General features: G+C 40.8%; 1 protein-coding gene across 2 annotated transcripts in view; it reads right to left on the reverse strand.

The window, feature by feature from the left end:
* Nucleotides 1–8,936: 8,936 nt before the first annotated feature.
* The window catches only part of SNAP25 (synaptosome associated protein 25), an 85,517-nt gene continuing 79,187 nt past the window's right edge, over nucleotides 8,937–15,266 (reverse strand). For both annotated transcript variants that reach the window (XM_066387150.1, XM_066387151.1), the window contains exon 8: nucleotides 8,937–10,178. In XM_066387150.1, coding sequence (XP_066243247.1) covers nucleotides 10,110–10,178 — 69 coding nt within the window. In that variant the 3' untranslated portion in view covers nucleotides 8,937–10,109. The remainder of the gene's footprint in view (nucleotides 10,179–15,266) is intronic.

Below are 15,266 nucleotides of genomic sequence, written 5' to 3' on the forward strand. Positions count from 1 at the left end.
TGATTGATTTCTCATATGTGCATTGACTGGGAGGCTACAGTGGCCTCTTGCTTAAGCCAGTGACCTTGGGCTCAAGCTGGTGAGCTTTGCTCAAACCAGATGAGCCTGTGCTCAAGCTGGCGACCATGGGGTCTCGAACCCGAGTCCTCTGCGTCCCAGTCCGATGCTCTATCCACTACGCCACTTCCTGGTCAGGTATACACTTGATATTTCCTAAACAGACCTTTACGTTCTCTTGTCCATCTCTTATCCTAGCCACAGCAGTGGCATCCAGTTTCATGCAGACTTCAAGTAGCCTCCCACAGATACCAACAGGCAGTGCCCGCCTCAGTCCCACCTCTCCCTTCTGCCTAAGGCTTCTTTGATCCACTAGTGCAGGACACCCTTGAAAAGAACCCTTTGACATTCACACACACAACCGAAAGAACAGGGAGTTACCACACGCCCTGTTGATAGCTTTGACTATAGGCAAGTGGAAGTGGACGGGCAAATCTCCCTTTCTGGTACCAGGCAGGTGGTGCTGATGTGCACTTGATAAGGCTGCTCAGCTGTCCCACGGGAGTCAGACCCCGGCCACATTCGTTCCATCGTGCATTCTTGCACTGGCTTCCCTCCTTCGCCATTTTGCTCTCCCCTCCCTTTGTCCCGCTCCCTGGAATCACAGGCCCAGACAAACTGCTGAGACTTGTGCCTTAGCTCAGGCTTTGTTTTCTGAGAAATCAGCCTGTAACACCCCCTAATCCAGCCGCTGGGGGTTGGAAAGCACTTCCTAGGTGCTCCTGAGGTTCTTCTTCTGCTTGAAATCATTGCGCTGGAATAAAATTACGTTGAGATAGTTCGTAGGGATATATCAGCCGAACAGGCTATTTGCGTTGAGGGTGCAGACATAAAAGTTTAGTGGGCAGAGAGTCAAATGGGCCATTGTCACGTTCAAGTCAACAGGCATGGAAAACAAAGTGGATGTTCAGTGCAGAGGTAGCCGAGCTCTAACCCCTTGGAGAATCTACTTGGCCTAGTTTGGAGTTTCGCCTTTCATAAGAGATAAGAGTATGAGTTAGGTCTCTAGGGCTTTCTATCTCTACAGACTCTGGAAGTTTAAAAACACACCTCATTAGCACTTGCCTCATCTTTCCTAAACTGGGAGTTGTCATGGTTCCTTTAAAGACGTGAGACAGTGCCCGGGAGGACAGCACTCACCTCCCACACCCCCACGCCCCCAGACACCCAAGATACATCTTGTGTATACTTAAGCTGTCTCTGACACACATAATTTCTTTTCCAATCCTGAGTAATCAAACCCTGAGTAATCAGTCCTTTTTATCCTCTTAGTAAAGAGAACAGTATATTTTTGTACAGAAATAGTTGGGAGAAAAGGAAAATAAAAGAAAGCCCCCCCCCCCCGCCCACTCACCCCCTGAAATTTCAGTGTAAATTCCCACAAAATAGTAACAAGTAAAAAACATCAAGGAAAAACCATGGAAGTTTCTAGAATAAGGGTACTTGTCCAGTGCTGGTTGAGGAACCAGTTCTATTTTGAACATTTTGAAATGTTCTCTTTCAAGTTCTGTTGTTTAGGGGATAATGATGGTGCTGAACCCCTATTGCTTTGAATAGGGGGGATTAGTTTCATTATTTAAGGATTAAGGTCAGTCTTATGGACAGGCTGCCACATCCTGCCTGCAGTCCCCCATCCTGCAATTGCTCTGCTTGTCCTCCTTAAATCCCCTCCAGGGCTGCTGGCCTGCTGAGCCCCACTAAAGGGGATGCTACTAAAGGGGAAGAGTATTTTTTCTTTTGAATGCTACTAAAGGGGAAGAGTATTGGCATGCACCCATTCTAAGGCACATGGAGGATTCATCAGAATAGTCATATTATTCACCCTTCTCTGTAACCACACATCCTTTGTAGTGTGACTTAGAAGCCCTTCCCAATAAGCGCATTTCCCTACCTATCTCTTGTGTCTGGACTGGTTTTGTCACTTGTTCTGGCCAACAGAATGTGGTAACAGTGATGAGCTTAGAGGAAGTTTTGCATGCTTATACTCTCTTGGGATTTTTCTGACTTTGCCACGATAATGAAATTTGGATGGACTGCTGGACAGTGAGAGGCTACAGAGAAAAGAGGTGAGGGGCCTCAGACATAGCTGGCCAACTCCCCCGGGCTCAGCTGTGTAGCTGACAGGCAGCTGACTGAGTAACATGAGGAGCTCCACCGAGACTAGAGGAAGTGCTCTCGCTAAGCCGTGCTCAAAATGCCAAACTGCAGAATTGCAAACTGAGTAAGAATTCATTGTTTTATGTCACCATGGTTTGTGGTGCTTTGTTTCACAGCTGTAGCTAACTGTTACGAATGATTCATAGCCTCCACCATATTTCCTGGCTCATTTGCCCAGTTTGCCTTCTTATTGTTAACAATACTGGCAGGAGTGAAAACAATAGGTAATATTAGGATAGAACTGTAGAGTGTCTATTCATTTGGTCCTCACAATAACATCTATGAAATAATTCCTATTTCAGGTATGAACAACCATAGAAACAGTGTTAATGTCCCTGACTTTTATGACATTTGGGTAAAGGTCATAGAGACTGAACTTCAGTGGTGAAAAATTTAGCACATCAACTGCTACAATTTGGTACATGGAAATACTTGGGTAGTTGACTGTTAGATTTAACAAATGTGTGAGACATATTTGATGTGGTAATGAATCTACTTAAATTTAAGACGTTTAGGGAGGACATCTTATATGCATATATGCAGTGAGTGAATTCTCTAATTAGAAGTGACAGAAGACACCTGTTTTTATCTTTGATGGTGTTGATTGTGTTTTCTTTCACTATTTATTTTACTTTCCTATTGAATTTATAGGGGTAACATTGGTTAATAAAATTACTTAGGTTTCACGTGTACAATTCTATAATACATCACTGTATAATGTACTGTGTGTTCACCATTTCAAGCTAAGTGTCCTTCCATCACCATTTGTCCTTTGTTTACCCTTTCCTACCTCCCCCCAACACCCCTTTCCTCTTGTAATCACCATACTGTTGTCTGTGTCAATGAGTCGTTTTTCTTTGGCTTAATCCCTTCCGCTTTTTCACCAAGCGCCCCCCAACCCCCTTCCCTCTGACACCTGTCAGTCTGTTCTTTATATCTATGAGTCTGTTTCTAGTTTGTTTGTTTATTTTGTTCATTAGTTTCCACATATGAGTGAAGTCACATGGTACTTGTCTTTCTCTGACTGGCTTATTTCACTTAGCATCATGCTCTCCAGGTCCATCTACACTTTGACAATGGATAAGATTTCCTTCTTTTTTTATGGCCATGTAATATTCCATTGTGTAAATGTACCACTGCTTTTTTATCCACTCATTCACTGATGGGCACTTGGGCTGCTTCTAAATCTTAGCTATTATAAATACCTGGTAACATTGCAATAAACATAGGCCTGCATATATTCTTTCTTTTCTTCTTCTTCTTCTTCTTCTTCTTCTTCTTCTTCTTCTTCTTCTTCTTCTTCTTCTTCTTCTTCTTCTAGAGGTGGGGAGGCAGAGAGAGTGCCCAGACGGGGATCCACCCTGCAAGCCCCCTATGGGGAGATGTTCTGCCCATCTGGGGCATTGCTCTGTTGTTCAGCAACTGAGCTTTTCTTAGCACCTGAAGCAGAGGCCAGAGCCAATCTAAGCACCTGGGGCCAACTCGCTCCAATTGAGCCATGATTGTGGGAGGGGAAGAGAGAGAGGGAGAAGTGAGAGGAGTATGGGTAGAGAAGCAGATGATCGCTTCTCCTGTGTGCCCTGACTGGGAACTGAACCTGGGACATCCACATGTTGGGCTGATGTTCTATCACGGAGCCAACTGGCCAGGGACACATATATTCTTTCAAATTATTGTTTTGGGATTCTTCAGATATATCCCCCAGAAGTGGAATTGCTGGGTCATAATGTTTTCTTTCACATGTTGGTGGTACCTATGATTTATAAGGCATTTTAATGAATATTATCCTAGTTGGTATTCTTTTCTTTTTTAAACAGTTAAATCTTTATTTATCTTAAAACAATAAATGTGTTCTCAGGCTAGATCTTTAATGAACTTTATTTCAAAATAGTAAAGGGGACAATGTAAATTCTTAGTTTGAAATTATTAGAATGTGGATTGAAAAAAACCTTATATACTGGTTTGCTGTGGGCCAGTCCTCTATTTTATAAATTCCTTGTAAGGAGAATCTATATTCTAAACATCTAAGTGTTATTTCCATAGTTGATATCCTTAACCATCCTGTAAAATAGGCAAGGCAAGCATCATTCTATCCATTTTGCTTAAAGATATATAGACTAAGGCTCAGGAAAGTCTGAAGATTCCTGGTTGAATTCTCTTTCCATAGTACCTTGATGCTACCCTTTAGTTTCTAACTTTGTGGGAGGCAGCACATTGGCTTTTACTATAAACTTCTGTTCCTACAATCTTGTTTGGGGAGGGTGTGGTGGTGCATGATAGCAGGCAATGGCTGGTACTGCTTTGCATGCAGCTCCTTGCTCACCACTGAAGAATGCCATTTTCAAAATGCAGGTGGTAGGAATAAGGGGCATTTCATTGTTGATGGATGGGTCCAGAGTGCTGGGAAGTAGGTGGAAGGCGACACATTTCTCTGTGGCAATTTTGAGGGAAATGCTCAGAAGCTGGCATGTTTCTCATAAGAAAGTATTGCCGAAGGTAAGTCTTCTCCAGGAGCAGACCCTGAAACAAGGAGTTGGGAGCAACTAGTTCATTTGAGATGAGATTCTAAGAAGCACAAATAGTGAGATGGGGAAGAAAGAAGAAAAGACAGTCAAGAAAGATGGTGATGATCATCAGCAAAGTTATTCTGTGAAGAACTGGAGATTGATTCCGCTGGAGGAACTCTGGGAGACAATGCAGAACACACGCCTAGAGCTGTCCCAACCTGGATCCCAGAAAACTGGGTTCCACTCACCCACCTCCATCCATCCTGCCTGAGGACTGCTTCCAGGGGTGTTAAAATGTCAGCATTTCTGGTGTTGCCTGCCCCAAGGCAGAGAATCACAGGGTTCCTCACTGCAACAGCCTTTTGTGAGTAGAGGTGAGTGCTCAGAGGATGTAGAGCAGGACCAGCAGTGCCAAGTCGAAGGATTGTGGGCCACATTTTTCTGAGTTGCTTGTGGAAAGAGGATCGTTAACTCAAAGCAGTAAACCCTTTATGGGAAGAACCTGGCCATGAGGGTGGGTGGGGAACCGCAGCTGGTGGCTCCCTGCCTGGGACTGGAACTCTAGAATGTTAGATACTCATCCTGAAAATAGCCATAGGCTCTATGGTTAAATGACTGTTAATAGTTTACTTTTTCTTCGTTTCCTTGTTTCCCAAAGCCTCCTCCTTTCTAGTAGCTTGATTTGAGTATCTAAAACCTAGAACCTCAGGTATATGACTAACCTGTTTAAAGGTAAAGTACTAAGTTGATGATTGTACAAAGACCACTTAGAGCAAGAATTCCTAAATTTTAAATCAACATCTGCAACTCTTCCAAGGAAGTGTGACTTGACTTGATACTCATCCTTTGCACATTGTTTCATCCTCCGAACTTTCCTCCTTGCATTGGGTCAAGGATTTTGCAAGTCTGAACAATGGGGGTAAATACTTTAAACCAGTATTGACTGAGTTGCAGAAGAGGTACTCCAGTCCTACTAAGTGAAAAGATACAGGTAGTTTGTACATTTGTTTCACCAATCCTGGCCCTTGCTTCCCAAATGAGTTCCCTCTGGACATATTTCAATTATTTCAAACCTTGAAGAAGTCTCTGCTTAAACTTACATTATCTGTGAGGTCTTCCCCCATTATTCTATTTTAAAATAACACATTCTCTCCTATCTCCTTCACTCTTTACCCCTTCATCGTTCTACATTTCTCTCTGATACTTACCATCTGCTATATGTTATACTTTACTTGTTGGTTTATCTATCTTTCCTCAGCTTGAGTGCAAGTTCAATGAGTGCAGGGAATTTTCCATGTTTCCTCCTCTCTGCTGTAATTTCAGTACTCAGGACCTGGCATAGAAGCTCAGTAAATATATCACAAATGAATAACTATGATGAAAGGCAGGTTCACCAAGACCTCCTGCTAAGAAGTCCAGTATATTTGTGAAGCCAAATATTTCCCAGAGTTTCCTGGTTGAATTGAGAGAGGCATCATCCTAAATTTATTTTCTCTGGCTTCTCTATAGCTCTGGATTCATATACATATGGTTTGAATCATGCCTACATCACTTACTACGTGGGAGATTCTTGCTTAAATAAACGATTAATTTCCTTCTTCTGCAAAATGGGCGCATCATGCTTATTTTATAGAGTTTTTAAGAGGGTTTAATGAGTCTACAGAAATAAGAACTTAACACAGCACCAGGCATGGACTGGGTGATCACAAAGTGTGAATTTTCTTCCTTTTCTCTTAATTTCCAGTGTAATCATCAATCTGCTGACAAAGCAGTGACAAAAATTGGGGAAAGTTGGTTAAATCAGATGTTGGGAAGATATGGAAGAAGGATAACAGAAACTGGAAATGGAGAGGCAGGCAGAGAAAGAGGCTGTTACTAGGACCCAGGAACACCTTTTATCTTTCATCTGGTCTTTTGTAGAAGGGTTACAGAAGAGGGAGAAAGAAGGTTTAGCCTTACCATGTTCCTCCTTACCACAATGTACTAATGTACATCCTCAGTTGGCACATTACTCAGAGCCGATTCATCTCTGGAGAATATGATCTCCTTCAACCAAAAGAAGCTGACTGCATTAGAGCTGACGCTGAATAAACTCAATATCATAGCAATATTCTTTAGAATAAATTATGTGATGGACCTTAAAGCAAAATGCCCATATCTTACTATTCACGTATCCAGTGTGGAGTTTTAATTACTTAATGAGAAAACCCACTCACTCACCTGACTGAGAAGAGATAGAATTTAGAACAGAATTTTCTAACATAGCCCATCCATTGTGCCCTTAACAGCTTTGACACATGCAGTATATTTATTCACTTTCTCTTTAGCATGTTCTTTAGCGAATCAATGTGTTACAGCTGGTCCTGAGAATACCTTCCCTGAGCATCTGGGCTATCTCTAGAACCTGTTCTGAGGCTTGGGGAGGGGGTAAGGAACTGCAAACATTTTCTGAGCATGAGTGTGCCATCACTGTCTCCATTTCTAAGAGTTCTCACAAAATCTTCAGGGCTGCTGGTGAAATTATCTGCAGCCAACCGGAGCATCTGGGATAAATTAATCTGCACTGCTATTATGAGAGAAGAGAGGCAGAGGAAGTGGTTGAGGTGAAGGAGGTAATGTTGATAATGGTAGTGTCGGTGAAGCTGGTGGAGGAAGTGAAAGTGGAGGCAATCGTGGTGATGGCAATGGAGATGGAGGTGACAATGGCGATTGGGAAGGTAGCAGTGATGAAGGTGGAGGTGCTACTTAGGATGGTGGAGAGGTGGCAGAGGGTGTGGGTAGTTGAAGCAGCGCTTATGGTGGAGGTAGAGGTAGTATAGGTAATGGGGAAAGTGATGGTGGTGGAAGTGTCGGAGGCAGAGGCAATGATGGTGGATAAAGTAGTGATGCTGAAGAGAATTGAAAACACACATCTACACAAAAACTTACACCTGAGTGTTCATAGCAGCATAACTCATAATAGCCCAACAAACAAACAAAAAGTCCCAATGTCCATCAATGAATAAATGCATAAAAAATATGTGTTTTCCATATAATGTTATTTGGCCATAAAGAGGAATGAAGCTGTTATAAGTTACAACATTGAAAACATCATGCTAAATAGAAGAAGCCAGTCACAAAAGATCATAGATGGTCTAATTTCATTTATATGAAATGTTCAAAATAGGCAAGTCTATAGAGACAGAACATAAATTAGTGGTTGCCTATGGTTGGGGGAAGTGGCATGGGTGTGACGGCTAAGAGGCATGGGTTTCTATTTGGGGTGATAATATTTGAAAATTAGATACTAAAAACCATTGAATTATATACTTTAAATAAGTGTTTAGTATGATATGTCAAACAGCTGTTTAAAAGTTGGGACAGCCATGGTCGTGGTTGTGGAGGGCTCAATTTTGGTGGCTGTATACTGAGGAGAGGAGGGAAGAGTAAGAGTTGACAACAGTTATACCTAAGTCTATGTAGGACCCAGTCTGCGCACCAAAGATTTTTTCCATTTTTTTCTCTGTCTCCTGGGAAACTATATATCCTCCCATGTCCAAACATTGAATACACACAGGTATTTCTTTTTTCTTTTTTTTTGGTATTTTTCTTAAGTTGGAAACGGGGAGGCAGTCAGACAGACTCCCGCATGCACCCGACTGGGATCCACCCGGCACGCCCACCAGGGGGCGATGCTCTGCCCATCTGGGGCTTTGCTCTGTTGCAACCAGAGCCATTCTAGCGCCTGAGGCAGAGGCCACAGAGCCATCCTCAGCGCTCAGGCCAACTTTGCTCCAATGGAGCCCCGGCTGTGGGAGGGGAAGAGAGAGACAGAGAGGAAGGAGAGGGGGAAGGATGGAGAAGCAGATGGGCACCTCTCCTGTGTGCCCTGGCCGGGAATCGAACCCGGGACTCCTGCACGCCAGGCCGACGCTCTACCACTGAGCCAACCGGCCAGGGCCCACACAGGTATTTCTGAAACAGATGATAAAAATCAAACCAAGTTTCAAACGCCATTGGAATTGTGTCTAAGAGTGAGACCTTTTTTTCTTTCATGCATTGTCCTCAGCACATAGAATTGGCTTCTTAGGAGCAATGGGTTGGAATAGCCAGGCTTCCTCTTCTTGTGTGAGTGCACCATCAGATGGGGTCCAGGAAGAAGTTAAAGCAGACATCTGGGGTCTATAATTTTTAATAATTTTAAACTAGCTACAAAATGTCAATCACTTCACAAACTGACAGAGGAGACAGGAGGAATTTAATTTTACATGCTGTAATGATATTTATCTCACAGTTTATCTATATTTCATTCATTTATATTATTTTTTTAAAGGTTTCTTTATTAGCTACTAAACATCTCAGCAATTTGGTGTGCATAGCTCTAGATTAAGCAACAGAGAATTGTACCGATAATAAATCACAGGGAAAATGGCGATTAGTAAGAGTCAACCTTATAAAATTTACATTTCCACACTGTTTCACAGCAAGGTTGCTTTCTCCCAAACACAGCCTGAAAAAGCAGCAAACAAACCCTATATTACATCCATTTGACGTTGTTTCAGCCAAACGTTTATTTTGCTGGAAATGATTTAATGGTGCGTGTCAAATTCATCTTTTTTTAAAATTCTGTTTTTTATAAAAAAAAAGGATGATTATGATGAATAAGTGTATATAATGACAAAAAGGAAGTGATACTACTGCAGTTTTGCTGGTATAACTTAATCTTGACAGTGTCTCAATACTGAGCATGCGCTGTTGTTTTGTTGTTGGTTTTGTTGTTGCATGTGTGCGTGTTTTCTCATCAGTATGCTACTGTCATGGAAAGATTTTGTTTAAGTAGGAATCTAAAAATCTATTTAGTCCTCATGCATAAATGCATAAATCACATCACTTTTAGTGCAATGCCTGTTAGGTAATTTCACATTGTCTAATCATGAAATCATAAAGACAGATGACAGCCATGAGGAACCAAAGACAGCAAATTTTGAGAGTTTCAGAGCCTGACACCCAAAGAAAGGACCGTGGCAATAGCTCTGTGGAATGTCACAGTTTTACAAGAACAATACAGTGTACTGAAAGAATCAACAGCACATTGAGCATTCCTAAATTGTTGTCATTCAGCAAACGCCACTGAGGAGAGAAAAAGAAAAATGAAACCCAAGACATCTTACGTAGGGAGTTAGAGCCACCAAATGACCACTATATATAACCTTTGAAAAGAAAGAGAGACCCAGAAAGAACAGAAGACATCCTATTTAGGGGGAAGCTGATGGATGACACAAGACAACATTCACAATGGGGGTGGACTGATGTGTGTAAGTGTGCAGACCTACTAGGTAACACCATGGGAAAAGCATGAAGGTGCTGTCTTGCCCGAAAGCATTTGGAAGAGAATACAGGTGAGCACATTTAACCACTCCCCAGCATCTTCGTTGCACGTTGGTTGGCCTCATCAATTCTGGTTTTGTTGGAATCAGCCTAGGAAAAGGATAAAGAAAACAGAACCCAGGTTACCATCACAATTCATTCATCCCTGGAAGTCCAGTTTAAATACCCCCTTTTGAAGGAAGACATCTTGAAATGTCACCAATCAGAATTGACCATCCCTAATTTTGTATTCCCAGAACCACTGCTTATGACTGTACGTGGACATGATCTTAGTTCATGACCATTTTCCCCACCAGAGAACACCCTTTTGAGAACACAGTTGTATCATTTATCTTTTTCTCCTGAAATGACACCCATGGCTTCTACAGGAAGCAATCACATCTGTTGGATTAAGTTGAATTACTTCCACTTGTAGAATTGGGTTCAAATCATGGAAAATTTATTAATAGTGTCACTTTGAGTAAATAACTTAACATTACAGAAGCGCAGCTTTCTCATCTATAAGCTAAAGGGCAACCAAGAATACTGCTAATGAGCATAAATGTCCACTATGTTTTACTCACCCAGCTTGGATAACATCCAGATTGGTATCAACTATAAAGTGTATACTGTTATTAGCTCCCTTTTCCAACTGAGACAACCAAGAAGAAAGGGTTTGGCTATTTGTCTAAAGTCACAGTACTAGTAAGTGGGACACCAGAGTCAGAAGGCAAGCAGCCTGGAATCAGAGTCCACACCGCTAATCACTATGTTAATCATTTTACTTCTTAGGTTTGCTGTGAGGATGAAATACCATTATACACATAATCTTTTGCAAAGCTTCAGTGTTCAATAAATCTTATCTTGCAATTATTGTTATTAGGTGAAAATCTGGCTTGCTTTTGGGAGGTTTAATAATTGGGCAGCCCCATTTCTCAAGACTTATTCCTATGAGTTTGAAAGTTGACTTCTTTTGACATGGGTACATTTACCATAATTTTGTGCCGTAATTTTGCTGCTTGAGTTACCTTTTGCTGTTCATACAGCATGAAACCCAGGGTTGCTACCAAGAAAGACCTTTAAACACCAGAAAATAAACTATTCCTAACATCACTGAGAAACACATCAATCAGGGAACAGAGCAAAGGCAAAGGTTCTGGGAAAACCGAACTGTTTTTCTATCAATCAGTATCTATTCAATGATTACTGATTTTGCATTTACTGCTGTGCTTGGTGTGTGTTCCAATCTCTATCAAATTGGGCCTTCCTTATTCAGTTTAATTGTGATTTTCCAGGACAATAGACTTATTCATATTTAAATAGAAGTTTGCCAAGTGGAAATAAATATTTCTAGATTTTTTTCATAACTCTGAATTATCTGGCAATGTTTCCTTAATAATCTGTTTGGGTTATCAAGAGTTGACATTTGAAACAAGAGAGAGCATTAATTTTCCTTGATTATTTTGATCTACGGGTTCATATTTTTTGACCTTGGGTTCCTAATTTGGAAAATGATATTCTCTCCAATTTTACTTGGCTCTTAAATCTTCCTTCTTCAGCTACAAATCCTATCAGAAATAATAACACTTTGGTGCAAAGGAAAATTACAGGCTCAGACCAATGTGAAATGTGACTGCAGATTGAATGAATCATGCTATTTTCTTGGACTAAATTCTGAGAAAAGCTCAAATGAAAAAAATTATCTATTTCAAAATGAATGGCATTTCTGGGGAGGCAAACATTTTAGGACCTCCTGCATTGAGAATGCACTGGTGACCTTCACAGGTTGTGCAAGAGGACATTTTGAAGCAGAGTACAAAGTTACTCTGGGTATCTTCAAAAGATCTGGGAGGAACTAGGACAGACCTGTGTTCATCTGTGATTTCTATCTAAAGTCTTTCTGAAGCATGTCAAAATTCCAGTCCATAAAATATCTAACGCAAAAGGTATCCCATCATTTTTTTGTGTGTGTGATAGAGACACAGAGAGAGACAGAGAGAGGGATAGATAGGGAGAGATAGATAGGAAGGGAGAGAGATGAGAAGCATCAATTCTTCGTTGCAGCACCTTAGTTGTTATTGAATGCTTTCTCATATGTGTCTTGACCAGGGTGGGGGTGAGGTTCCAGAGAGTGAGTGACCCCTTGCTCAAGCCAGCAACCTTGGGCTCAAGCCAGCGACCTTGGACTTCAAACCAGTGACCTTTGCTTTGGGCTCAAGCCAGTGACCCCGCGCTCAAGCTGGTGAGCCCACACTCAAGCCAGACGAGCCATGGTCAAGCCGGTGACCTCAAGGTTTTGAATCTGGGTCCTCTGCATCCTAGTGCCTTTAAAAAAATATCCTCAGATAACCTCTTTTTTAGAGTCTTCCTGTTATTTTATTTGTAGGCTTTAGAACTGTATTTATAGAATACACATCCTATCCTACTTTTCATATTTCTAGTTAGAGGATCCTGAATTTGCTGGCATACCCAAAACATGCTACATGCTTTGCCCTGTGGGAAAGCCAAGCTGTCCACTGAAAAAACAGTAAAAGAGTTAGAAGGAGCTATTTAGCCCACCCTTTGAACACTCTGGACATCTCGACTTCTGACCATGGCAGCCAATTCTGATTCCAGGTTTGAATCATTCTTTCTTTATCTTTCAGATGAGAAAACCAAGTGAAGCTGGTGAGCAGGAAAACCCTGTTGGACCTGAGCTCTAAGTTTTCAAACTCGATGTTTCCTTGTGGATAGAAGAATCTGAGGAATGCCAAAGCTTCAGCCTCACTGTCTCTCACCATGTGTGGCAACTCGCTCTGACAACTTTAAAGGTTGAACATCACTAAATTATTTCCTTAGCAACAGTTTCCATAAAACAGCTGATATAAACTTGCCCCATTCTGATTTTCTGAAAGAACGGTACCTTTTCAACCTTAGAAAAATATATAGAGGGGTGGACAAAAGTAGTTCTTTTGTCAGTGTGAGTACACGAAACACTGTTTATTCTTGTATTATTATTTATTATTATTGCTTTTTTTTTTTTTTTTTTTTTTGCATTTTTCTGAAATTAGAAGCTGGGAGGCAGTCAGACAGACTCCCACATGTGCCCGACTGGGATCCACCAGGCATGCCCACCAGGGGTCAATGCTCTGACCATCTGGGGCCTTGCTCCATTGTAGCAGGGGCCATTCTAGCACCTGAGGCAGAGGCCATGGAGCCATCCTCAGCCCCCGGGCTAACTTTGCTCCAATGGAGCCTTGGCTGCAGGAGGTGAAGAGAGAGATAAAAGAGAAAGGAGAGGGGGAGGGGTGGAGAAGCAGATAGATGCTTCTCCTGTGTGCCCTAACTGGGAATCAAACCCAGGACTTCCATACTCTGGGCTGATGCTCTACCACTGAGACAATCAGCCAGAGCACATATTGCATTATTTTTTATACAAACAACTATAAACCCACTTTTGTCCACCTCTGTATATATAAATATCTTAAATTAGAAAGCAAGGTTTTTAAAAAGGCAATGTAATTTCTTGACAGTCCATAAAGATATATTGATTTTTTTTAATTTTAATTTTTTAAAATTTATTGTGTTGACATGGTTTCAAATGTCCCACTCATATAATACTCTCTAAAATTGCATTGTTTTGAACTCCTAAAACTTCATTATTTATCCAAGTGATGAGAAGAAAGGATCATTTATTAATGGAATGGGAGGAAGGTTGTTATAGGGGTTATGAAAGAATATGGGAAAAACATCAGGAAATTTTCTTTACTCCTACTGTGTGATTTTAATTTAATATTAGGTACATGGGAGAACTTTGCATATCATGTCCTATTATCAGAAGTAAGAACATACATGAGAAGCTGAAAGCCTGTTAATAATTGTGAAGCTCACAGAACATGTATCATTTGAGGATGATGCTGGGTTGAGGCGGGTTCTAACTAAATCATATCTGGATTGTATTTATGGGGGGAAAAAAACCTAGTTATTCAAAGTCAACTTGAACCCTGTCCACTTCTTCAGCAATTTAGCATTCAAAGAATAATACCAACCATAATGGTTATTTCCCATACTGACATTTATTTTTAATTATATAAATTTCAAATATGCAATTCTTTTTTTAGTAATTAATTAATTTCTAAAGAGAGAGAGGAAGGAGGAAAGAAAAACATCAACTTGTTGTTCCACTGATTTATGCATTCATTGGTTGATTCTTGTATGTGCCCTGACTGGGGAGTACACATGAAACCTTGGCGTATCAGGATGATACACTAACCAACTGAACTATCTCGCCAGAGCACACCATCCTGACTTTTGATTAAAGCATATGGCTGCGTATATCTTTATTTTTGTACATAGAAATTGGGCCCAGAATGACAGGTTTTCCCTAAAGAAGAAAGCTAGAACTGCAGAATGGCAGAATTAAAGTACCACTTGCCTTTCCAGGAACACTGTTTCTTGCTTAACATCCAGCTTTATCAGTAAAGGTTGACCCTTCCCCCTTGTAAAATTTTTCCTCGGAGACTCTGATTGAGTTAGAGCTACATTATCTCCCTACATCTTTGAATAAATTGAGTCCATTAACAGAAAATGACTACTTGTTTTTTTTCCAAATCATTTTTCTGTTGGAAGGTAGTTCAGCAATTATTTCTTAGTTCATTCTTCTGGGCCATAATGGCTTAGGTCAGTTTGTGCTGGCTCTAGGGTTTTTTGAAACTCTCAGTATCATTCTAAAATCTATTGATTTGCTCAGCCTTAAAAGCTTTAGCATATCAAAGGCTCTGAACAATGGTAAGTATGTTCTGCCTTGTAAAAGAAAGGAAAGCGCAAGCATTTTGCCAACCAACACTGACATTTGTGTAGCTCAATGTTGATCAGGCAGAATATTATCTGATCAGATATTTTTAAATAGGAACCCATAGAATACAACAGGGAAAAGTGTTCCCTTTAGGTCTAGTCATTCCTTTTTCAAGTCAGTGAAGATGGCTTGGGTAGAAGCTGAGTATTTAGCCATATGATTCAAGAGATTTCAAATACATCATTCTCTGTTCACCAAAGTAGAATGAATTGTTAAAAGGAGATTCAAGGTTTCAGGTTCAAAACTTCAGTATCTCCCAGGGAAAAAACTCACACATTTTTATAAGATTAGCCAACTAGACTTGATTATAGATGCACAATTATCATTAAACCTATAATGTATCTATTTTTTTTCCTTTTGGCATT

The sequence above is a fragment of the Saccopteryx leptura genome, chromosome 5 (genome assembly GCF_036850995.1).
Source record: "Saccopteryx leptura isolate mSacLep1 chromosome 5, mSacLep1_pri_phased_curated, whole genome shotgun sequence".
In the NCBI taxonomy this organism is placed as follows: Eukaryota; Metazoa; Chordata; class Mammalia; order Chiroptera; family Emballonuridae; genus Saccopteryx; species Saccopteryx leptura.